The sequence below is a fragment of the Sorex araneus genome, chromosome 2 (assembly GCF_027595985.1).
Source record: "Sorex araneus isolate mSorAra2 chromosome 2, mSorAra2.pri, whole genome shotgun sequence".
In the NCBI taxonomy this organism is placed as follows: Eukaryota; Metazoa; Chordata; class Mammalia; order Eulipotyphla; family Soricidae; genus Sorex; species Sorex araneus.
In genome coordinates this window covers 63,496,291-63,522,324 of record NC_073303.1, presented here as the reverse complement: position 1 = coordinate 63,522,324, position 26,034 = coordinate 63,496,291, and the positions used below count along the sequence as shown (strand labels likewise).

Below are 26,034 nucleotides of genomic sequence, written 5' to 3'. Positions count from 1 at the left end.
TATCTTGCTTCCAAAACATCGAATGATAGCCATAGGATCATGCATATGATTAGTTCTTTTCTACATGTGCTAACACTTCTAAATTTGAATCACTGCCATTGTTATACATTTTGAATCCCAAATAAGTGATTATTCCATTTTCCAAGATATACTTAATGACCTCTGCCCCTCTTGGAGAGCCCGGCAAGCTATGAGAGTATCTCACCCACACAGCAGAGACTGGCAAACTACCCATGGTATATTCGATATGCCAAAAACAGTAACAAGTCTCACAATGGAGACGTTACTGGTGCCCGCTCGAGCAAATCGATGAGCAATGGGATGACAGTGACAGTGGTAGTTTATAACAAGATAAGTGATACATGGTTCCTATGAATACAATTTGTACATTTATATTAATAATGAAGATATAAATAGGGAGCCTGTCTGATTATAACATTTCAATTTTGTATTTTAAGTTTTGTATTTCTACAAATAATTGACAGGTTCTGTAGTACTTATTCATGAATTAATATATTTATTTTAAATACTAAAGAGTAGTCCTATTTGAACGTTTTTATATTTAATCTGGCATCTTGGAAGATTAAGAAATTGTAGAAAATAGTACCCATAAAAATATTTAGCTGAAACAAGATGAATCTTGGATTACAGAGGGCAGTCATGCCAAGAATCTATAGTTCATTGTGGTCTCTTTAAATTTCCAAATCTGACAGGAGTGTGGGGAATATAGATACAATTGTAGGACTTACATTTGTTCTGATAAGACTGTAGTCATTTACATAAATTTAGGCTTAAAGATGGTGGTAGTTTTTTTTTTTTTTTTTAATTTATTTATTTTTAATTAGAGAATCACCGTGAGGGTGCAGTTACAGATTTATACACTTTTGTGTTTATACTTCCCTCATACAAAGTTAGGGAACCCATCCCTTCACCAGTGCCCATTCTCCACCACCCGTAAACCCAGCGTCCCTCCCACCCTCCCCAATCCCATCTCCCCCCCACCCCACCCTGCCACTGTGGCAAGGCATTCCCTTCTGTTTTCTCTCTCTAATTAGCTGTTATGGTTTGCAATAAAGGTGTTGAGTGGCCGCTGTGCTCAGTCTCTAGCCCTCATTCAGCCCGCAACTCCCTTCCCCCACATGGCCTTCGACTACAATGTAGTTGGTGATCGCTTCTCTGAGTTGACCTTTCCCCGGAACGTGAGGCCAGCCTCGAAGCCATGGAGTCAACCTCCTGGTACTTATTTCTACAGTTCTTGGGTGTTAGTCTCCCACTCTGTTATTCTATATACCATAGATGAGTGCAATCTTTCTATGTCTGTCTCTCTCCTTCTGACTCATTTCACTCAGCATGAAACTTTTCATGCCCATCCACTTGACTACAAAATTCTTGACCTCCTTTTTTCTAACAGCTGCATAGTATTCCATTGTATAGATGTACCAAAGTTTCCTCAACCAGTCATCCGTTCTGGGGCATTCGGGTTTTTTCCAGATTCTGGCTATTGTAAACAGTGCTGCGATGAACATACATGTGCAGATGCCATTTCGATTGTACTTTTTTGCCTCTCTGGGATATATTCCCAGCAGTGGTATTGCTGGGTCAAATGGGAATTCAATATCTAATTTTTTGAGAGTCGTCCAAATTGTTTTCCAGAAGGGCTGAACCAGTCGGCATTCCCAGATGGTGGTAGTTTTTTAACTTCTTAAATGGCCTGTTGTTTTATTTATTTTATTTTTTAATTTATTTTATCATTTTTTTTGCATTTTGGGTCACACCTGTCGATGCACAGGGGTTACTCCTGGCTCTGCACTCAGAAATTACCCCTGGCGGTGCTCAGTATGCATATGGGATACTGGGAATCAAACCCAGGTCGGCTGTGTGCAAGGCAAACATTCTACCCGCTGTGCTATGGCTCCAGCCCCATTGTTGTATTTTTAAATTAATATTATTTTTATTATTAATTTTAATTATTATTAATAAAATGCTATTAATTTTAATCAACAATATTAATAATTACATTATTAATATTATTAATTGGTAGTTTTATTTTTCTTATATTTATTTTACTATTTAGTTTGTCAGAAGCTTTTGAAGTATGGAAAGAATTATATATTTCGTTATTAGGTACCTAACTTTATGCTAGACCAGATGGAGTGATATTGAGCTTGAGAAGATTTGCTTCTTTCTGCTTATACAATGCTAATTAATGTTAGTTTACTTGGGTTTGTTTGACCGCCTAATTGTTAATATATTGCCAGAATTTACTTGGAATGATATTTATGTTGAGATGCAAAGTAAATATCAAGCTTGGTTTGTCATTCAAGAATACATGATGTGTATTCAAGTAATGATTTCACTTTCAACCAACATTTTTTAAATATATTTTCATAAATTCTCAAGCAGTACTTTACTTCCTTTTTAACTTATTTATAAGGAAGTTCTGAAGGCTTATACTTAGTTCTTCTATTCTCTTTACTAGATTTAAATGGTTATACACAGTTTAAGTAATATCTTTTCTTAAATAGAAAAATTTAGAAAATAAAGGATAAAAAATATAAGCCTAGTTACCTTAAATAAGTCAATAAAGCATAACTTATTTCTGGGTAGGAAAACAGAACTGTATATGTTATCATTTTTTAGTGAGAATACTATGCAAACTTAACACATAAAGCAGTAAATTGTTTGACTATATTAAGTTTAATCTATTTAAAATTTAGACAAGAAAAAAATCCTTGAAAATACCTCCAAAATACTGATATAAAATTACACACCCTGTATCATATTTCTGAGTTATCACTGTATCACAGTATCACTGTCATCCCGTTGCTCATTGATTTGCTCGAGCAGGAACCAGTAATGTCTCCATTGTGAGACTTGTTACTGTTTTTGGCATATCGAATATGCCACGGGGAGCTTGCCAGACTCTGCCGCGGGTGGGATACTCTCGATAGCTTCCCAGGCTCTCCAAGAGGGACAGAGGAATCAAACCTGGGTCAGCCGTGTACAAGGCAAAACGCTCCACCTGCTGTGCTATCGCTCCAGCCAATATCACTTTCACAAAGGCAAAATGCTAAAAACTAATTATTTTAAGCAAAGCTTTAATATGGATTGGAGATATAGCACAGCGGGTAGGGCGTTTGCCTTGCACATGGCCCACCTGGGTTCAATTCCTCTGTCCATCTCGGAGAGCTTGGCAAGCTACCGAGAGTATCCCGCCCGCACAACAGAGCCTGGCAAGCTCCCTATGGCGTATTCAATATGCCAAAAACAGCAACAAGCCTCACAATGGAGACAGTACTGGTGCCTGCTCGAGCAAATCAATGAACAAAGGGAAGACAGATAGTGGTACAGTGCTAAGCTTTAACATCAAAATCTACAAAAGACGCATGATCTCTTAAACATAAATAAATGGATGTGATGAGTTCATTAGGAACTGTATTTATCTACAGATAATATAGGAAAACATTCCATTAACAACAATTTTAAAAAAGCTCTTTTGTTCTGAATCTGGGAAAAAAATGATGGCATGAGGTATGTGTGTTGGGGGGGAGGAGGTGGGGGTGTTGAACCTGGGTCTGCCACATGTAAAGCAAACACTACCCACTTAAAGTTTTCTGGCACCCACATAGTTTCAGAAATTAGAAGTATACTGTATATTATGGAAACATTTAAGTTTTAAAATCCTTAAAGCAATGCTAGTGTGTCAGGATTCATTTGCTGAACAACTGTTTTGTGCAAAGCACTTTAAGTTGTGTCATGTTGATTTATTTTTACAAATGCCGTATTGGGGAAGCTAAGAAGTAATCATAGTGGTTCTAGTCTCTGAGATATTGAAAACTTTTCAACTTCATATGAAAAATTTTTCATACGAAGGGTTTTTTTATGGCTCACTGTTTGGCTGAGGGCACCTACTCTCGGTAGGGTTTTGGGAATTGAATTTGGGTCTCCTTTGTGCAAAGGATGCTCTCTAAATCAGCCCATTGAACTATCTCTTGGGTCTAATGTGAAGTTTTTGAAACATTGTATCAGTTTGACTTAGGTACAAATGGTGAAGAAATGCAATCTCAAGGGCTGGGGAATGTTGATCAGCCATAAAGGATGTACCTTCCAGACATAACCCCTTGCACCAAGAAGTGTGTGTGTGTGTGTGTAAATCTCAAAATCAGACTCTTGTCTCATTTTTAGAGAGCAGGAATAATGGGAACGTTAAGATGTGGCTAATGCTCCTTTCCCTCTTCCTTCCTCCCTCCTCCCTTCTTCCTCCTGCTCCTCCTTCTCCTCTTCCTCTCCCTCCTCCTTCTCCTTTCCTCTTCCTCATCTTCTTCCTCTTCTTCCACCTCCTGTGTCAAGGATAGAACCAGGACTTCAAATGCAGTGCTACTGAACTACATCTGTGGCTCTGTGCTACCATTTCTTAGGTATCACTGTATGGATCAGTGTCATCCCGTTGTTTGTTGATTTGCTCGAGCAGGCACCAGTAACACCTCTATTACACCAAGCCCTGAGATTTTAGCAGCATCTCCTTACTCGTCTTTCCCAATGATTGGAGGCTCTTTCAAATGAGAGCAATTGTTACTGTTTTTGGCATATCAAATACGCCATGGGTAGCTTGCCAGGCTCTGCCGTGCGGGCGGGATACTCTTGATAGCTTGCTGGGCTCTCTGAGAGGTATGTATATATCTGTTACTGTATTTTGGATATGAATACACCACTGGGAGCTTGCCAGGCTCTCCCGAGAGACAGTATACTCTCGGTAGTACCAGGTACTCTGAAGGGGAGAATTAGTCTATAAGATGTCGCATGGCTGCATTGCTGCCACATGCTTCCCGGAGCTTGGTTTTATAGTCTCTGGATGTTGGCCATTGATGGGATTACACAGCTCGGGATGGGAGGGGGGCAGTCTCTGGGTGAGACTGCCTAGCTACTGGAAAATGGGGGATCTGGGTCCCCAGTCCTGATTCAAGCAACCTTGGAGATATTGGTCCCAGGTTCCGCAGACATGGGTTCCTCCACGGTCTCCTCCATGCATGAGGCTGGTCCGAAGGTGTGGAGAGTGACCTTGAGCATGGCCATGGCTGGGTTCCAGAGGTCCTCTACTGTCTCTGCTGGTGGGGGGGCAATGGAAGCATAACCCGTCACCTCTGAGGGGCCCCAGTGAAGGCAGCCAGGCACGGGGGGAAGAGACTGCATTGCTCTCTTCCAGGAGCTTGGTTTTATAATCTCTGTATGTTGGTCATTGATGGGATTACATGGCACCAGGAGCAGTCTAGGTGTGACTACCTAGCTACTGGAAAATGGGGGATCTGGGTGGAAGAGGCCCAGTTTCCATCCGAGCAGCCTTGGAGATCTCAGCCCCAGGTCCCGCACACCTGGGTTCATCCGCCAGCTCCCCTCCTACTTTCTTAGGTAGAGTAAGAAAAATTGAAAAATAACACATGCATCCTACTTGGGTTCAATCTCTTCAGGGAACTGCATAAGTTCCCTGGAGCAATGCCGGAAATGATCCCTGAACTCAGAGCCAAGATTAACCTCTGAACACTGCTGAGTGTACTCCAAAACAATAAAACAATAAGAAGAGAAGAGAAAAGAAAGTAGGAGGAGAGGAGAGGAGGAAAGCAGAGGTGAGGGGAGGGGAAGGAAAGGGAAGGGAAAGGAGGGGAGGGGTAGGGAAAGGAGAGGGCAATTCAGAAATTCTATTTGAAAAGGAAAGGGAAAAAAACTAGTTAGGAAATGATCCAAACAAAAAATGATCATAGAGAATTATATTCAGTGAAATTAAAAAACACCATACAAAATTATAATAGTATGATTGCCATAAGGAAAAATTGTCTCCTAGCCATTGGTAGAATGCTACCTTTTCAAAGGAAAGAAAAGGACCTTAACAACAACAAAAAAAGAGTTGATACAGATTCAGTATTTCAGGCTTCTTAAATTATTTTTTATTGAATCACTGTGAGATACAGTTACAAAGCTTTAATGATTGACTTTAAATTATACGCTGATCTAACATCAGTATTATTTTTTTTTGACAAAATACAACTGCTAGGGGGCTCTAGCGATAGCACACAGGTAGGGCATTCGCCTTGTACTCGGCCAACCTGGGTTCGATTCCCATCGTTCCATATGGTCCCCTGAGCACTTCCAGGAGTAATTCCTGAGTACTGAGCCAGGAGTAACCCCTGTGCATCATCAGGTGTGACCCAAAAAGCAATAAACAAATAAAAATAAATAAAAAATAAAAAAATACAACTGCTAGATTTTTGTGTCTGGTAAAACTATCAATTGATTAGTCACTTCACTTAATTGATTACTTATATTTTCTGATATGTTTTAATAAGAAAAATAAATAAACCCTTCAAACTTAGAAACAGAACATTTTCTATGCTTTTTAAAAAGTTTGACAAGGAATGTTTGATATTAGTTTCAGTTTTCTCTAGCACAATTTCTACATAATAATTTTTAGGATCAGAATTTAAATTATGTGCCATTTGTCTTAGGTCAAGGAGTGATTAGCAGTAATATCAAACAGTTAAAATGATTTCCTCTTTATTTATACATAAGTGTGTGTTTGTGTGTGTGTGTGAGAGAGAGAGGGAGCGAGAGAGGGAGAGAGAGAAAGACTTATGGTTTATTTGATGGAAATGTAATAAAATTTGTTATGTCTCACAGGTTAAGTGTTGACACCAATTTATTTTTGATTTTCCTAAAAACCACAAGAGTTTCCCAGGAGTCAAGTGTCGGTAATTGTTAGCTATAGGTCTAAGATTATACAGAATTTCTCTAGACTGACCTTGTGCATGATCTACTTTTTATTGCTTCTCTCAACTTGTGCTTTATAATTTCTGACAATTCCATTATGTATCTCTAGATGTCAGTAGATTTATCCTAGTTGAAGTGAACTGTATTTTTTAGAATATTTATTTTTCTTAAATTTGAGAAGTGTTCAGATACCAATTAAGTTTGCTGCCTTTTTTTTTTCAATCTCCTAGGAATTCCTATACCTTTCTTTTATCTGTGATTTGCAAAATCACAGATAAATGCCTTTTATATTTCTGATTCTTTCTTTTGACTGGTCTTGGGCCAAAAGAAATTGCTAGCACTGGATAAAACCAGATAGTGTTCAGCCTATCTGGTCAATTTTCCAAGTCAGTTATTTGATTCACCTGTATCATAAATTTGGTTTGATTCTTCTCTGTTTCTCCTATCCCACCTCATTTTTCCGATTCAATGAGTTATCTGTCTTGATTTTTTTGTAGTCATTGAACATTTTCTGTGTTCCTTTTCCACTCTTTGAGGATGATTATATCGTGAATTCCTAAGGATAAATTTTGGTGAATCCGTATGTTCCTTGAGATAGTACCAAACAATGACAGATTCTTAGCTCTGGGTTACAGGACTGAGATTACCAAAGGTGGGGTGAGGGGAGGTGGGGTGGATGATGGAAGAGGTAGACTAAAAGGAACATTAGCACCATGGTAGAAAGGTCCTGGGCAATCCGGGGGTGCTGGTGGAGTGTGCAGTAAAGACAACAACATTGCAACCGTGTTCTTGAACCTGGAAGACCAATAAACAGTCAGAGAGATCAATCTTTCCCGCACATGCTCTCCATGCAAGCACGGCACATGGGGCTCCATGCTACCAGGAGCCACTCAAAAGTCACAGAGCTGAGAGAGGTACCGCATGAGTTCTGCCAGATGAAGCCCGCCCTGCCCCCCGCTCACCCCCCCAAAAAAGGGGGGGCGATAGCACAAAAATAAAATAACGAAAATAATCTAATGTAAATAAAGTCTCTTACCATGGCTAATACTGCCCTGTTTCTCAGTGCATGCCTTTCCCAGTTCCTGGTATGTAAAAGCGTACTATAAAACATGCTTTTATTGTAAGGAGGACTTGCTGCGGTCAGTTAGCTGGATCCTTTAAGCGTGCCATTCAAACGTTTCCCAGAACTGAGTCCTCTGTGGACTCGCCCCATTGGAGAGGGCTACACTCAACTTTGCATCGCCACCTAGTGTGTGCCGTTGGTACTGCAGACTCTGGTACTGCCGCTAAACCCTTTCTCCACAATCTACCCCCCACACCCCCCACCCCGCCCCGTTTCTGGTGGCACTCAGAGCCAAGAATGATACACATGATTAACACGCGATTTCTAGCGAACGTCAGAACGTGTGTGTCTACTGCCGGAAAAGAAGGTGGTAGCCGCAAGCGTCCTACCACTCCCGCCTCGGCCAGGCTAGTGAAAGGCTCTGCTGCCTTTTCCCATCCCGCAAAGCATTGCCCACCCCGTGTCGCGCGGTGATCCTTGCACTTGCCTGGGTAGAGAAAGCTCTTGGTCGATGTCTTGGGTTTTTCACAAATGATTGGTCCAACTAAATTTAAATTTCAGGTCCTTTGAGGGGACAAAGAGGGTCTGGGGCTTCCCATCCTTCTCTCTCGCTAACTTTGAAACTTGCTTTGGATCACTCGCAGACGACCCAAATCTTTTCATTCCGTTATAGTTTGTTCTGGGAGTTTGCTTTATGCCTCTGACTCAACATTGTCTCGGGGTTCCTTGTTTCTCACTCCTGTATTTAGAGCTGTGCGCGTTGGGAAACAGCCCAGGCTTTAATGTGCCTGAGCTGTGTTGGTACTGAAGACCTCGGTTACACAGATTGCTGTGGTTTCTCAAATCTTTTGTGGAGAAGACTTTTCTGGATAGATGCCCGAACACTTCTAAGTAGAGAGATCTGCTGCATTCTTCTCCATTAAAATAAAAAAAAAACTTTAAAAAATGTTGAAAAAATTGCTTTTATTGCTCTGAGAAGGCGCCCAGCCGTGCTTGGGCCTGTCCCCCACTGGTGCTCAGGTTTCATTCCCATTGGGCGTGGGGACCTGTGTGCTGTGAGTTGAACCCCTCTCCCCAATCCGCAAAACATAGGCTCAACCCATAGAGATGTCTCTCAGGCCTCCTTTCTTCTTTCAGAACTCATAGACTCTTGTAATTTCTGTCACACCATGGACTTTCTGAAGTAACATCATGCCCCCCTTCTCATTACTATTTTATTCTCAGTGGGGTTGGAGCGTTAGCACAACAGGCACTTGCCTTGCACATGGAGGACCCAGGTTTGATTCCTCCTCCCCTCTCAGACCGCCCGGCAAGCTACCAAGAGTATCTCGCCTGCTCGGCAGAGCCTGGGAAGCTACCTATGGCGTATTTGATATGCAAAAAACAGTAACAACAAGTCTCACAATTTGTTGTGAGACGTTACTGGTGCCCGCTACAGCAAATTGATGAACAGCGGGAGGACAGTGCTACAGGACAGCGCTACTCTCCCCAATGGACTGGAGCAATAGCACAATTGGTAGGGTGTTTACCTTGCGTGTGGTTGACCTGAGTTTGATTCCTTCGCCCCTCTCGAAGAGTCTGTCAAGCTACTGAGAGTATCCTGCCCAAACGGAAGAGCCTGGGAAGCTACTTATGGTGTATTCGATATGCCAAAAATAGTAACAACAAGGCTCATGATGGAGACGTTACTGGTGCCCACTGGAACAAATCCATGAACAACAGGACAACAGTGCTACAGTGCTACTCTTCCCAACTGAGTGGAAACTGGGGGAGGGAGGCTCATGGTCAGCAAGGAGAAAAACAAATAGTGAACGGTCTCCCCCACCTGTGGTATAAAAAGGAAAAAACTTAAATAATTCTTTGAAAGAGAATTCTGATTTTGATCACTAAACTGAGGTTATCACTGGGAAAGGTGAACAGGAAGTGTCTAATGGACGAAGGTGAAGATCTATTAGGGCTTGGGGGGATGTAGTAACATTGTACCGCTAAAGACGTTTGCTCTCTGGGGAATCAACATGTTACCTGAATAAAATGTAAAATGAAAAAACAGAAGAAAACACTGCCCAACTCCCTCCAAAAAATATAAGCTCATAAATAAAACTCGTTGTAAGAATGCTCAAATGTTAAAATTTTTGATAGCCTTTTTCCCTCCAAATCCCAACCCCTGGTCACAGCTAGTGGAAGTAACAGTTAGTTGTGGCCGTGGTGCTGACTGGGACTCACTCCTCAGGTTGCAGTGCTCACACACGCATCGTAAGGCATCAGGGAACAGCATGTGACACCAGGGATCACAGTTAGCCAAGCTCCAAACACAGGGAGTGGCTTGGACGGGTCTCGCTCAGCCCAGGTGACAGAACCCGGGTGGGAATTGCTGCCTTCAGCTTGTGAGGCAACACTCTAAGCCACACGTCTAAGGTCTGACTCTTGTCTACTCAATCTGCACAAGGGGACTGTCTCGGTGATAGATGTGCTGAAATGCAATCTTGCATGACTCTCGTATGGGGTGACTGAACTACTCTGGGTGTGAACAATCAGTTCCATCCATCTACTAGCAAAAGGCAAGTTAAACTTGGCAAAGATCTGAACCTGGTTCCCCTTGTTGCTGCAGCTGCTGCTGCTGATGCGAGAAGCCATCTTGTGGCACTGGGAAGACACTCACTCCTGCCACTGCCAGGTTGGGGCCGGCAGGTGCAGGGGATCACACCCAAGAGTTAACAAATATTAAGTCTTGGCCAGTAATAGTACAAATTATTAGTATATCCAATACTGATGGGAATTTCCCTAATAATAAGTGACACCAAGTGTTTTTTTTTTCAATGTGTCTGTGAACCATACGCATAGTATCTGTTGAAGTACTCTTAATCCAGTCCTTTGATCATTGTTTGATGGGGTTGTTTGTTTTTTCTTGAAGTTGAGAGTTTTGACATATATTGGATATTAACACTGTCAGTAACATTATAAATTATTAATAGTTTAAATCAATGTGCATAACATAAAATATTTATTATTATAAGTTAACACTAGACATATTGTAAATATAAATATGTCTGATTAGGCATATAATAAATCATCTTACTGTTGTTCACCTGAAGTAATGGTTCAAATTATTTAAAATATACCAAGAAGTTCGTTGATTATGTGATTATTAAGTAATCTATTGGAAATCAATTTTGATGCTTAGGTAGTGTCAGAGTGAAATAATTAATCAGAGAATCATTGTTGAATGGAAATTTACCATGATTAACTAGAATTTATGATTAAAGTGTATGATTGTCAAGCTGAAAAATTAGGAAGGCTTTTTTCTACACAAATATGAAAATAATTCTCTGTTAATTTAGTGTTCTTGGTAAAGCACAATCTTTTGCAGATTGTTAGGTTATGTATTTTGACCCCAGAAAACTCCCGTGAAATTAGTTCATTTTCTCATTTCATTGAAAACAAAATTTTGATGTGGATGCCAGCCCAAATATTGCTGAACTTTTCTTCTGACAATTTATAATGATTTATCATTGATTTACAACAGTATCCAATTTAAGTTCTATACCTTAACATATAGGCATGTTAAACTAGATATGTGCAGGATTTAACATACTCGCCAGGAAAAATTTAAATCTCATCATCCAAAAAGACTATGAGTTCCTCCCACCTGTCCTAATAACGTTTTGTCATCACTTATCACTGTCATCCTATTTGCTCGAGCAGGCACCAGTAACATCTCCATTGTGAGACTTGCCTTATTACTGTTTTCGGCATATTAAATACGCCATGGGTAGGTTGCATGCTCAGCCATCAGGCCAGGATACTCGAAGTAGCTTGTCGGGCTCTCCAAGAGGGACAGAGGAATCAAACCTGGGTCAGCCCTGTGCAAGCAAACGCCTTACCCGCTGTGCTATCCGTCCAGCCAACTTTTTGTCATATTGAATATAATGTGTCTTGGAATTTTTCTATTTGGCTTTATTTCCATTGGGACTATTTGGGTGCATATTATCCACTCTGGGGAATTCTCAGTATCTCTTTAATTACCAGTTCTTTGTTCATCTCACCGTACCGTTCCTTGGGTACTTCTAGATTCTGATGTTGTTCCTCTCTAATGCATCCCATTATTCTCTGTTATTCTGTTTATTTCTTTTCTGATTAAAAAAAAATCTTCTGTTCTTTTCTGAAGGCTTACTGCACCTGAACTTTGAGCTCAATGATTTGTTACTTTGCATCTGAGTTTTCTGTTTCACGCATCATGATGTTTAGTTCTGACTCCTCTAATTTCAGTTTTCTCATTTCCTTGCTCATAGGCTGTGCTTTATGATCACTCTCATATGTTGTGTTTTTATTAACATAGTTTCTTTGAGCTTGTGAACTATCCTTCTCATGGTGTCTCTAAAGTCATTGAGGGTTTACAGGACCTGTTGGTGCAGGTCAAGCCTTCTGGGCTGTTTCCATTCATTTAGCTTAGTGGGCTACGCCGGCCTTATATCAGCTGCTCTCTGAGGATTATGAATGAAGTTCTGAGTCTGGAGTGTCACGTGCCTCAGTCTTGTCCTCTTGTTTCAGATGATGGATTTGAACTGCTGTGGCACTCCAGGGAGCTTTGAGGGGTGAGGTCCTGGGGGGCTGGCAGGGGATGGACGACAACACAATTGTTTGATGCCACCTAGTGTTAGATACCTCTGCTTTGATTACCTACAGATGCATGGATACATAAACTTCTTCGCCCAGCTTCTACTAGACCCTGGACCAACTTTCCGATTAGGCTTTGAGCCATTGGGTAGCAGCCAAGCAAGAGGAATTCTGGGTCCCTCGGCACCCCTGCTCTGTCTCTGCCTCAGTTGGCTTCCACCATCAGACTCTTTTTAAGTCTCTCTCCAGTTCCAATATTCACCTACTGATACTGAATCTTTGTTGTTTGAGCACGAAACTCAGAGAATTGGCAGGATTCTGTTCTGGCTTGTTGATTTTTCAGTCCTGTCCTCATTGATAGTTTAAATAATTCATGTAAGAAGCTTATGGCCCTATAATTTCAGTATGGAAAGACTTGATTACTGCTTTCTGTCTTTACGTTTGAATGATCTGTTCAAACTACTTCTTCTTAGTTACATAGTTGGAAGGTTCTATGATTCCAAAAAGTGTGCCCATTTTTTTTCAGGGTCGTTCAATTGCTTGCATATGTTATTCATAATAGTCTCATAATCCTTTTTATTTCTGTGGTATGTCTTTAATTTTGCCTCTATCTTTTTTTATTCGGATTTATCTCTCTTTTTTATCTTGGTGTACTTTGTGAGGGGATTATTAATTTTATTGATTCCTTCAAAAACTGTTTCATTGACTTTTAATATATTTTTACCTCATTTTTTGATGTGTTGTGATTGATTATTTCCTTCTTTCTTTCCTACAAGTTGTAACCCTTTCTTGAGACTTTTATTATTTATTGATGTGGGCTTTATTGCCATCAACTTTCCTCTTGGTACTGCTTTTGCTACATGTCAGGACATTCACAGCTTCTTCCTTATTTTCACTGAGCTCTAGGTAATCTTTACATGTCTCCTTTAATTCACTTATTAACCAAAGACTGACTCAGAAATATGTAGTTTTATCACATGTGTGCTTATTTCCGTGCCTTGTAATTGAAAAACATGACATGTGATTAGATATAAATCTAGTCTCATGCTGTTTTGATTGGAAAAGATGCTATAAAATCTCAATTTTCTTGTTCATGAAAAATTATTTTATACTCAAACATACGATGTGTCTTAAGAGAATGTTTCATGTGCCCTTAAGAATGGTACTGCATTCCTTAAGGACTGTTCTCACTGAATGTATGTGTTAAGTTCATTTCACCAATGCTTTCTTATATTTCCCGGGTGCTTCTTTGAACGATCTGTCCATCGTTCTCTCAAAAGCTTAGACACCTCAGAATTCCTTTTGCAACCACCTGTCTCTTGAAGCCTAGTAATAATTTTATATTTTGTAAATTTAGTATATGTAGATGTCTCTAGCTTGTGCAAATAAATACTGACTCTGAAGAACTGACCCCTCAATAATCATATGCAATATTTAATTTTATCACATATTTTCAGTTGAAATATGTCTGACTCTTTTTCCTGCAGTACTGAAACACTTGTGTTCAATCATTCACTTTGAATCTGTTTGTCTTTAGAACTTATGCACTTTTTTTATATGCAGAGTATTGATGGATTTTGCTTTTTATATCCATCAAGCCACTCTATATCTTTTTAAGATATAGATAAGCCACTCTTATGTATATCTTATTGATGAGCTAGGACCATTCAGATTTAGAGTGAGTATTTAAATATGGGATGTACCACAATTATGTCTTTTGTTTGATAGTTTTATATTTCTGCTGTATATAGCTTATTTCTATCTGCCTTTTTGTTTGCAATGTTTTACCATGTTTATTGTCCAATCTCTTCACTCTATAGTTTTGCTTTTGTGGTTGCATGAGGACTCTATCAGGCTTTCTGTGTCTAAGGGACTCTTTTCTTGTGCTGCTATTGCAAGTATCAGGAATTAATAACAGGGTAGACAGTAAATAGTATATTAAATTAGAGTGATGGTGGAGAGAGTTTAGAGGAGGTGAGCATACAAAAGTGAACGTAAAGGGAAAATGACAAAAATGGCAAAGTTTCCAAGGACTTTGAAAAACTAAAATATCTATATTTGAAGGAGAAAAGAGAAGAATTATTAGTATGTCACTGCCCTGACAGCTATAGGTCATTCTGCAGTAGTGGAGGTCTTTGGTAAGAGTGTTTAACCTCTGTTACAAAATGATTCACCAGAGAATGTATTGGATTGTGAAGTATCACCAGAGAATGCTTTGGATTGTGTAGGTAAAACTTAAGTTCTCTTTCATAGAATTTCTACTTTATGGTCTCCATTTGACTAAATATAATCAAAAGTCATGGTTGATGAAGCATGTAAAAATTCACATCATATATAACAAAAAATAACATAAAAGATAAAATAGATAAAGATATAAACCTGAATTATGAACCATTGGATAACAATTTTAACTGGAAGAGCAAACACATGTCATGTTCCAAAAATATTCCTCATTAAAATTTTAATGGTGGTATTGATATCACTGTGATAAAAATCATATTATAATGTAAAAGTAATTAGTCCTAGACACAGCATCACAATAAAGTCAGTGCAAAACATGCTTCATAACTTTCAATCTATACTTAACAGGCATATTTCACATCAATGAACATGGCATAAAATCTTTAGCAGTCATTGTGGGACTTTTGTCCATTGAGATCAAGTTCTTCCTCATATATTATTCAGATTATTAATAAATAATACAAACACATTAAATATAAACTCTATACATTTATTAAAACAAATAATTTTCATTAGTAGTATCTTCTTCTGGAGGAAGGTGGCATTGGGCCACAATTGGGGGTTCTCAGAGCTTACTGATGGCTCTGTGCTGAGAATTCATTTCTGGTGATGCTCGTGGAAACAGATATGATGCCAGAGGTAGGAAAAGGGGTGACTGTGTGCAAGACAAGTGCCTTACAGCCAGTGCAACCTCTCTAGCACTATATGAAGAGAACTTGTTGATTTTATTATCTAGAAAACAGCAAAAGTAAAATGATAAAAGTAAAATGAGTAAATTGTGAGAACTAAATGCTAGAAGAAATTTCTCACAATTTATATTATGGTAAAGATTGAGTAATGATCAGTATATAAAGTTTACCACAGGTAAATGGAAATTCCAGTATTTAAAATAAATACTACACATAAACATCTATAAAAATAGATAAATACTAACTACATAAGTAAGTGGATTCTAACCTTGAGTCAATATCAAGGACATAGAAAAGACTATCAGGACCAAAGAGATAAAAGCACAGCTAATGCTCTTGCTTTGCACACAGTCAACCCAGATTGGGTCTTGGGCATACCATATTCTCCCCCAGCTCTGCCAGAAGTGCTCCTTGAGAGAAGAGCCAGGAGTTAGCCCTGAGTCTCACCGGATGTGAGCCAGAAAGCAGAGTCCAGAAGAGAATAAAATAGAAAAGTATATTAGGTATTTGGGCTGGAGCGATAGCACAGCAGTAGGGCGCTCGCCGTTCACGTGGCCGACCCATGTTCGATTCCTCCGGCCCTCTCGGAGAGCCTGGCAAGCTACCGAGAGTATCGCGCCTGCGAGGCAGAGCCTGGCAAGCTACCCGTGGCATATTGGATATGCCAAAAGCAGTAACAGTAAGTCTCACAATGAGAGACATTACTGGTGCCCGCTCGAACAAATCGATGATCAACAGGATGACAGTGACAGTGACTGATTATGTATTTAATGTTAAACATTGCATGACCAATTTAATTAATCAAAACAATTGTTGTTTACTATAAATTAATATGGGTCATAGACTTTGGGCTTTTGGGGGCCCTCATCCAGCTGTGCTCAGGATTTACTCCTGACTCTGGGCTCAGTCCTGCAGCTTAGGAGATCAAGTACAAATTATGTGGTACCAGAGTTTGAACCCAGAGCTGTCACTGTCACTGTCATCCCGTTGCTCATCGATTTGCTCAAGCAGGCACCAGTAACATCTCCATTGTGAGACTTGTTACTGTTTTTGGCGTATTGAATATGCCATGGGTAGCTTGCCAGGCTCTGCTGTAGAGCGAGATATTCTCGATAGCTTGCCGGGCTCTCTGAGAGGGGCAGAGGAATCAAACCTGGGTCGGCCGCATGCAAGGCAAATGCCCTACCTGCTGTGCTATTGCTCTAGCCAAACCCAGAGCAGACACATATAAAGTATGTGTTGTGCCATCTCACCAATGCCTTGGAATTGATTTTGAAGTATTAACAAAAGGAGCCACAGAGATAGTCCAGCGGGTAGGGTATTTGCCTTGTACGCAGTCCACTCAGGTTTGAGTCCTGGCCCCGATGTGGTCAGTTCTGCCAAGACCACCAGCATTAATCTCTGAGTGCAGAGTCAGGAATCAGCCCTGAGAAATGTGGAGTGTGGTCAAAAGCCCAAAATCCCAAACAAAAATAGCAGCAAAATTATAGTTAGTAGTACCTGGAAACTTAATATATTACAATCCCCCACTAATTGGGAAAAAAACCAATTCTTCTCCATGATGTGACAAAATCACTATTTTTCAGAGTATATAAGATGCAGTTGGAGCAGTAGTTTTAAAAATGTGTGCTGTCAAAACATGTATCAGAAAGCAAGAAAGAGGAAGAACAAATGAACTAATCATTTGAAACCAGAGACGTGGAAAACAAAAGCAAGACCAAAAAAGTACACTTTCAAAAAATAGTACAATAAGAATAGAGTTCAATGAACTGTGAAGAAATAATTCCACAGACACAATATTTGTGAAATAAAATTAAAAGAGAAAATTGCAAGCAGATGAAATGCCACATTAAAAATCTAAAAACAATGAAAGTGTTAGAAAATAAATTTAGTGAGTTGAAAAATAAAATGCAAAGTATCACTGTATCACTGTCATCAAACCCACATCAGTTGCATACACTTTGCTATCTCTCAGGTCTCACAACATATTTTTAACATCATTGTCACAACGTTTAGTAATGCAAATCAGGATTAGAGCCTGGGGTCAAGCTAAGAAATACAGGGAGAGAATTGATAATGTTTTTTAAAGTTAATTGGTGTGATTCTTTTTACTAGCCTGTCACTATTATCCCATTGTTCATCAATTTGCTCGAGGGGGCACCAGTAATGTTTCCATTGTGAGACTTGTTACTGTTTTGGGCATATTGAATACACCATGGGTAGCTTGTCAGGCTCTGCCACTTGGGCGAAATACTCTCGATGCACATGGGTTACTCCTGGCTCCACACTCAGGAATTAATCCTGGCTGTGCTCAAGGGACCATATGGGATGCTGGGAATCGAACCAGGATCTGCCGCATGCAAGGCAAATACCCTACTGCTGTGGTATTGCTCCAGCCCCGGTCTGTCCCGTTTTATGTGGGCAAACAACCACACTGCTTCAGTATTCCTGAACCATCCACTTAGGATTCCTCCAAAGGGTCTTCTCTGAGGCTGAGAAGAGACCTTGGGTGTAAGAATAGAATGGAGTCTCTAATTGGGCTTGAGAATAGATGGAGTCACATAGAAGGCATTATTTATTTGATTGTTTGTTTTTAAGAAAAGACTTCCAGTAGTAGAGTTCTGCAGTTAAAAAAAAATGTTGTTTTTTTTTTTTTAAATATCTGTTTAGATGCATCTCTATTGCAGAATGAACACCATAAGTCAATTTGGAAGAGCTCAAATAGTAATTTTAATATTTCTAAAGTTTTCGAATTAAATTTTAGATAATTAAAAATTGATTATAAATTGTGCTTTTTACTTAAATTAAATTTCTATTAACTCATTGATATCTAGAAAGGTAGTATTCATTTTACTTTCAAGTATAATTTTTTTAGAGGGGTTCACAAACTGGATCAAATTAGAGATGTTGTTAATATGACTTATTACATTAAAATATATTAGTATCATGTTAAATCTTTTAAATTAATTTAAATGCCACATGTAAAACATAGACTCCAATATTTTGTATTTTGAAGATGAAAATCTTGAAGCTCAAAGAAGTTATTTAATATATCTAAGGTCACATAAATTGTGGAAGAATCATCCTTCAAATGATTGCATTATTGCTTCAAAACCAATGCTTTTCACTGTACTATAGGTTATAGAATATTGCTATAAACTGTGGCATAGACATAAGCTAAACAACTGTTACTTATTACATTTTGTGAGACAGTTGTTAAACCACCACTGGCAGTTTAAAATTAGTCACAGAAGAAATATTTATATCATAAAAGTCAAATAATATTACAAAATCGGTCTTTCCACACACTTCTGTTCATTTCTCTATGAATACATCACTGCCTGAAAATTTTTATTTCTATATAATGTTTACTATTATACGGACTGGAGCGATAGCACAGCAGTTAAGGCATTTGCCTTGCACTCGAACGACCCAGGTTCGATTCCTCCGTCCCTCTCAGAGAGGCTGGCAAGCTATCGAGAGTAACCCGCCCGCATGGCAGAGCCTGGCAAGCTACTCGTGGCATATTAGGTATGTCAAAAACAGTAAAAAGTCTCACAAAGGAGATATTACTGGTGCCCACTCTAGCAAATCAATGAACAATAGGATGGCAGTGCTATAGTGCTACTGCTATCTATAGATATAAGTCACGAAATCACAAAATCCTGTTAATCACCGATTTCTCGGGCAGGCTCAATAACATCTCATTTCGTCCTTTCCCTGAGATCTTAGAAGTTCATCTCGACTCGGCCCTCCTAACGATGTTGCACTGGGGGCTCTTCAGGGTCAGGGGAATGAGATCCAGCTTGTTTCTGGATTTTGCATATGAATACACCATGGGAAGCTTGCAAGGCCATCCCATGTGGGCAGGAAACTCTCAGAAGATTGCCAGTTCTCCCAGAGGGAGATGAAGGCTCTTCTGAGTGCTTGTTTTTAAGTCTCTCTCTGGATGTTGTCCGTTGATGGGATTACACACACCTGGGTTCCTCTGCCGGTACCTTCATGCATGAGGCCTGTCCAAACGTGTGGAGAGGGGCTCCAGCATGGCTGTAGCTAGGTTCCGGTGGTCTTCGGCCGCTGGGAGCTCTGCTCGGGGTAGGGAGGGAAGCTGGAGCCCATCCCCTCCGAGGGGCCCCAGGGAAGACAGCCAGGCATGTGGGCAAGAGACTCTGCATCACTCTCTTCTGAGAGCTTGCTTTTAAGTCTCTCTCTGGATGTCTATACTTATATAGATATAAGTAGCAAGTATAAAATTTTTAATCATATACCATAACATATGAGGTTGAAATTGCGATCCACTGAGAAAATTTTCATCAGCAGCTTTCAAATGAAATAAGTGCTGTTAGTGTCATAGTATTTAAAAATTTCTCATTCAGAAGTATAAAATATAAATTTTCTTTTGTTTTTAGTGATAGCTGAAAGCGGAAGTATAATTACTTTTGTAGCCTTTATTAACTCTGGATATTGTGAAATTTATAGAAAAATTATAGGACTTGTGAATCTACACACCAAAGTGGTAAGCTTGAAATTGCTTTTTCTGTACCCTTTAAAAATTATTTATAAACTCTCTAGTAAATAATGAGTAAAATATGTTGAATTTATTTTTTTTATCTATTGGGCCTCTGTGATTCTTTTGTGAAATTTCTGTTCAATATTTTGACCACCTGTTGCTTTGTTTTTCTTTTCTTTGAGATGTGGGATAAATTAATATGAATTGTAAAATATATATGGAGTCAAAACACATAATAATGGCCAATAATCATAATAAATATTATTCATATGCATTTTTAATGAAAAATACAAATTAAAACCATAGGCCACCGCTACAAACATACGGAATTAGCTAAAAATGCATGTATCATGTGACTCAGGAATTCTATTCTATTCATTTGCTCACCAGAAATAAAATATGCCTACAAAAAGACAAAATTTTTATGTTAATAACTGGAAATAATAAAATTATTCATTGACAGCTGACTTGATAGAAACATTGTGATAGTCATTTTCAAATGATATTTTCAAAATAGTCATTTATTTTTTTAAATTTATTCTTTTATTAAATCATCATGTGGAAAGTTATAAAGCTTTCAGGTTTAAGTCTCAGTTATACCAAAATAGTCATTTTCACATAATAAAATAACTTATAATATATGCATACACGCAAAGACAAAGATAATATTCTTCCTCCCTCCCTCCCTCCCTTCCTCCTTCCTTCCTTCCTTCCTTCCTTCCTTCCTTCCTTCCTTCCTTCCTTCCTTCCTTCCTTCCTTCCTTCCTTCCTTCCTTCCTTCCTTCCTTCCTTCCTTCCTTCCTCCCTCCCTCCCTCCCTCCCTTCTTCCTTCCTTCCTTCCTTCCTTCCTTCCTTCCTTCCTTCCTTCCTTCCTTCCTTCCTTCCTTCCTTTCTTCCTTTCTATTCTGGAGCAGCCAAAACAGTAGTTAATGTTGCAAAATGATTTTCTTTTTCTTTTCCTTTTTTTTTTAAGCTTTTTGGGTGACACCTAAAGATGCTCAGGGTTTAGTTTTGACACTCAGAAATCACTTTTGGCAGTGCTCTGGGGACCATACGGGATGCTGAGGGTTGTACCCGGGTCTGTGAGTGCAAGGCAAATGCCCACCCCACTGTACTATCACTCAGGTCCCACAAAATGACTTTTAAAATTGTATTTAGCCCTAAATATAAACATACATGTCCTAGGATAACTGCAAATTTGTAACACTAGGTAATGTGGCAAAATGATTTATTTAAATTAGAGCAAGATATTCTTCCTTGATCAAGAGGTTCTCAATAGTATTTGATTCAGTACATAAGCAGTTAAATTTTTTGGATTTGTTATATTCACTGTAAAATTATTACTGTGTGTGTATGTATGTGTCTGTGTGAGAGAGGGAGAGGAGAAAGGGAGAGAGAGAGATCTTCAGGTTAGATTTCAGGTTAGATATTGGCTTTAGCTTACTCGCCACTGACTCAACTTCAACCCTCTTTCAGTTCCTTTGGGTTTTCACTTAAAAGATAATCTGAAGTTTCCATTTTTCCTCCAGAACATATATTTAAATGTCTAGTACACTTTAATTTACATATGAGTTATTAGTTTCCAGAGTGAAACTCACTTCCCATACCTATTTTTTCCATTGGAAGCCTGAAAGTGAGAGTAGAATCCAAGCCTTTACAATTTATTCTCTTGACTCTGCTCCTGGCACTGCTTATTTTAATTCTCTGTTAATCCAGCAGTGTTCATTGCAATTGGGGCTAAATTAAGATAAGCTAGGTCATAAAACAGGCTAAGATAAAGTTATGGTTGCATAATTGCATCCTAGGATCTTGAAAAAAGGAATTCAATATTTTCTAAACAAATTGTTGATTTAAAAATTTTATTTGCTGGTAGGTCATCAAATCACAGTGATTTCTCTTACCTTATATATACTGCTTCTCAGCTGAGTATTTTTTAGTAGAATTTGAGTGCATGTACAAACACATTTTTCAGACACAAGTTAAATAGCTAATTTATCTGAAATACCATAACACAAAATGTTTGCTTTCAGAAACAATGAGTTTCTGCTAGCATCAGCATATATTCATTATGTGAAATAGTTTTATTAAATATTTATATTTCTTACAGAAAAAAGTTCGAAAACTTGTTTATATGGGTACACTTAATGAGAAAGAGTCCTTCGGTGAAATTAGTGTTCTTCTTCAAGTTCCTTTTGCGTGCACACTCGTTGCTGGAAGTGAAGTTGAATTGGCAATCATTGAAGATAAGAACATATTTGGTATATACATGAATAACTTTTTAAAAGACTGTTATGTAATTTTGATAAGTTTTAAGAAGAGTGGGTGTATTTCACAGGCAAATTGTGATAGACAAGTGTGGGCATAAGTGTTATTTACGAAGGAATCTATCCCTTTATAACTTCATAGTCTATGTGGTTTTAATTGTCCTACTTGTACAATATGTTATAATTAATCCAAAGGATTTTTTTTTAATCTCTCTGTCACTTTCTAAATCACCACTAGTAACAGTATTTCCTCTCTGGAATATGTTTTGGCTTTTCATATAAAATTATTACAACTGTACTCATGGTTCAGCTCAAATACCATTCCTCTTAAGTATAATTCAAATCATAAAATAACATAATAGACTGATACCCAATGACAGTAGAGACAAGGGCCAGGAATATTGATCCATAGTTAGATGCCTGCCTCATGAGCTGGGAGCAAAGGCATCTGGGATAGCAAAGGCATCACTAAGTCAGTGATGGTTGGAGGGATCATTTGGGATGGGAGATGTGTGCCAAAAGTCGATAAAAAACTAGACATGATAGCCTCTCAGTATCTGTATTGTAAACCGTAATGCTCAAAAGTATAGCGTATGGGGGAAGTTGTCAGCCACAGAGGCAGGGGGAGGGATGGGTTGGGGGGAATACTGGGGTGGAGAATGCACACTGGTGGAGGGATGGGTGTTCGATCATTGTATGACTGAAACTCAAACATGAAAGCTTTGGAACTGTATCTCACGGTGATTCAATTAAAAAAATGAAAAAAACAAAGTAAAAAAAAGTATAATTCAGATCAAATGTATATGATGATCAATATCTTGCATTAGCCATGTCTTTATCTGAAAATTTAGAATTATATTAATGTTTAAAAAATAAACATAAAATCATGTTTGATACTCTGTATGTTTTACTCAAGGATTGGGGGAAAACTCAAAGGATTGAACATATTATTGCATAAGGCCTGGTCAGCACGGTATCATGGACCCGAGCAATTAACACTTACACGGTTGGACCAGGATCAACCTCTGACCCCTGAGCACTGTTGGAGATGTCCCCAAAAGTTACAAAATGGAAAAATAATCAAGGCAAACAAACATTATACTCAAGTAGTAAATGTAGTTGGTGGTGAAGCAGAAGTTAATAGGTATTAATCATTATTAGTCATGACATAATAGAATATGAAAAGACTGTTGTCTATACAATGAAAACAGGATTGTAAAACACTGAATTAAAAGTGGAAGAGGAGAGGTTTATAGGAATTCATGTAATAAGAGGCATACAAATGAACTCAATTAGAAATTTTTCATGGTCAGATGTCTTATGATTGGAGCGCATCCACTTGTTTCAGATTTGTTTTTAACATCTTCTGGAATGGTGCCTTCTGCCTGCTTAATTCTACTTGCTAAACTTCCAATTCATATATACAATTACAAAGCTATAAATTTAAAGTATAATGATAAATTTTCTTTCCTTTTATGAATATTTAGACATAAACCTTTCTCAAGGGAAATTGCCCTTAAAATAAATACTAATCATCAGCTTAAATGACAAGATTCTGTCTTAATGTAAGCTATGCTTTTTTCCCCTGTACTAAACTGGCATAAGTTTACTACACATTGAGCTTTTTAATTTAAATAAATATTTCACAAATGAACAAACTTCTTTCAAGAGTATATTAACATATCCTTTCCTGTAAAGTGGCCTAAATTCAATAGATGGCATGATGGTATAAGGTTTAGTTCAGTTGTTATATTTATATTTTAAGTTTATTATAGATTTTATTCAATTGAGACTGATATTTATAAAACTATCCCTAGATTGTGTACTAATTAGTTACATCAATTATGAATGACTTTGTAACTGTGTATTTTACAATGATTTAATAAGAAAAATTTTAAAAAATTCTATTAAGATAGATAAATATAATAGTATCATTTCCACGTATTAAATTTATTGTTGAAAAACTGGTTTATATAATTTTGCAAGTATATACATTTGTTCTATTTGATCACACATTAATAAAAATTGACTATCACTTAAATGATTATTTTATCAATATATTTACCTAAAGGCAGCAATTAATTTACTGTGACAATATACTAGAATCCTAGAAAAAATTACTATACAAAACTTTAAATACTTTGGGGCATTACATATACAACTGAATAGCTGAAATCACAGATAGGCAATAATTCACTTTCTACTGTTTAAAGGAACTTAAAAAGTGATTTTTAATTTTTTTCATTTTTGTGCATTAAGTCATTAACTTCTGGGAGATAGGAACTTTTAAATCTAATAGTTTTTTTAAATCTATGAGTGGTTCTCAGAATTTAGCATTAAAATGAGAACAGTTATTAAGTTTAAAAATACAAATATTCTATTTCTGTATAATGCTACTGAAGTCTAGTTTATTTCTGGAAGATATATATTTTTGTCTAGGTATAGAATTTATATCTTCAGCTATTTAGATTATGCATGCCAGCTATTTTAATTTCCAGTTACCTGAAATTGTAGTTCTCTTAAAACTATTACTTCATAATAAGAAAGAATGATTTTTAAATAAAAATAAATGACTGTCACTATGTTATATCATTCAGATTTGCATAGTTGAAAAATAAGGGATAACTATGAGTTGGACTTACATTTCCTAAATAAAAAATTTCAATTGCCAGGTGATTGTACTAACGCCTTGAATAATTTTATTTGTTTCTGAAAAGAAAGAATGCAACTGTTTTGTAACTTGTAAAATATTCTCGTAATCAAAGATTGAAGAAATTATTTCTTTTCTTTTTTTGAAAAATAGATAGGACCATTTGGCATTTCAAGAGCAATGAACATATTTTTACCTACAAGAGCTTAAATGTTAGAGCACATTCCTGGCGTGGGAAATTCTCTGGGTTCATTCCTGTTACTGCATGGCCTGCTTGCACCATAGGGTGTCACCCTTCTTTCCCCCAGCACACAAGGCCCCTGGTGACAAGTTTGAAATTTCTTTTTTCCAATACTTCAGCACACTCTCCAAGCTTGGGCAAGTTATAAGCAGGTGTCTCCTTGGCAACGATGTTAGCTGTAGAAGCTTAAACTCAAACAATTTGTCAGAGGAAATTTGTTCCTTAATTCTTTCATTTCCTCTTTTCTTTTTTTGTTTCTTATTTATATAAAATTTAAAATTAAAATGTTTTCTAACATAAAAATTAGGTATAGCACTTAGAAGTGATTTTTCTTCTCTTTTTTTTTCTTACTCATTCTCAGCATATTGAAAAAAGATAAACATTAATTGGAGTACCATTTTAAATGTTTTGATATATTTGTTTGGAAATGTAAAATTTTTATATTGCTTGTTTTGCTGTATATTATCTTTTTCCATTAAGCATGTTATACACGGACTGAACACCTGTTGTATAATAATTTACATCGCTTAAAAGTAGTTTTTAGTTGCAAAATTATTTATCAGAGGAAGTAATTAAGAAACAATCTCAGTCAGAAAATGGTAATGCACCAGCCCACTTGTACAGTGGGTCGGGCATTTGTTTTGCATGGTACTAACCTGGTTTGACCCCTGACACCCCATACGGACCCCTGATCCCTGCCAGGAGTGATCCCTGAGCATAGAGAAAAGAGTAGCATTGAACACCCCCAAAATGTGATCCAAACAAACAGAGAGAAAAGAAAACAATGTCAATTTGGTAATAAATCGGAACACACACACACACACGCACACACACACACACACACACACACACACACACACACCGAGGTATATTGCTGCTGACAAGTATTTTAAGATGTTTGTGAAAAATTGTCAGGGCTTGGGTGCTTGGGTTTGGATTTCCACTAAATTGTTTTGCAAACAAAAATGTTAAACCATTTCAGTTTTTGGATCTTTTGTGGGAT

General features: G+C 37.9%; 1 protein-coding gene across 1 annotated transcript in view; it reads left to right on the top strand.

Moving 5' to 3' along the window:
* CNBD1 (cyclic nucleotide binding domain containing 1) overlaps positions 1–26,034 on the top strand; it is a 364,454-nt gene that overhangs the window by 220,732 nt on the left and 117,688 nt on the right. The window contains exons 9-10 of the mRNA XM_055124427.1: positions 19,776–19,882; positions 21,984–22,134. Coding sequence (XP_054980402.1) covers positions 19,776–19,882; positions 21,984–22,134 — 258 coding nt within the window. The remainder of the gene's footprint in view (positions 1–19,775; positions 19,883–21,983; positions 22,135–26,034) is intronic.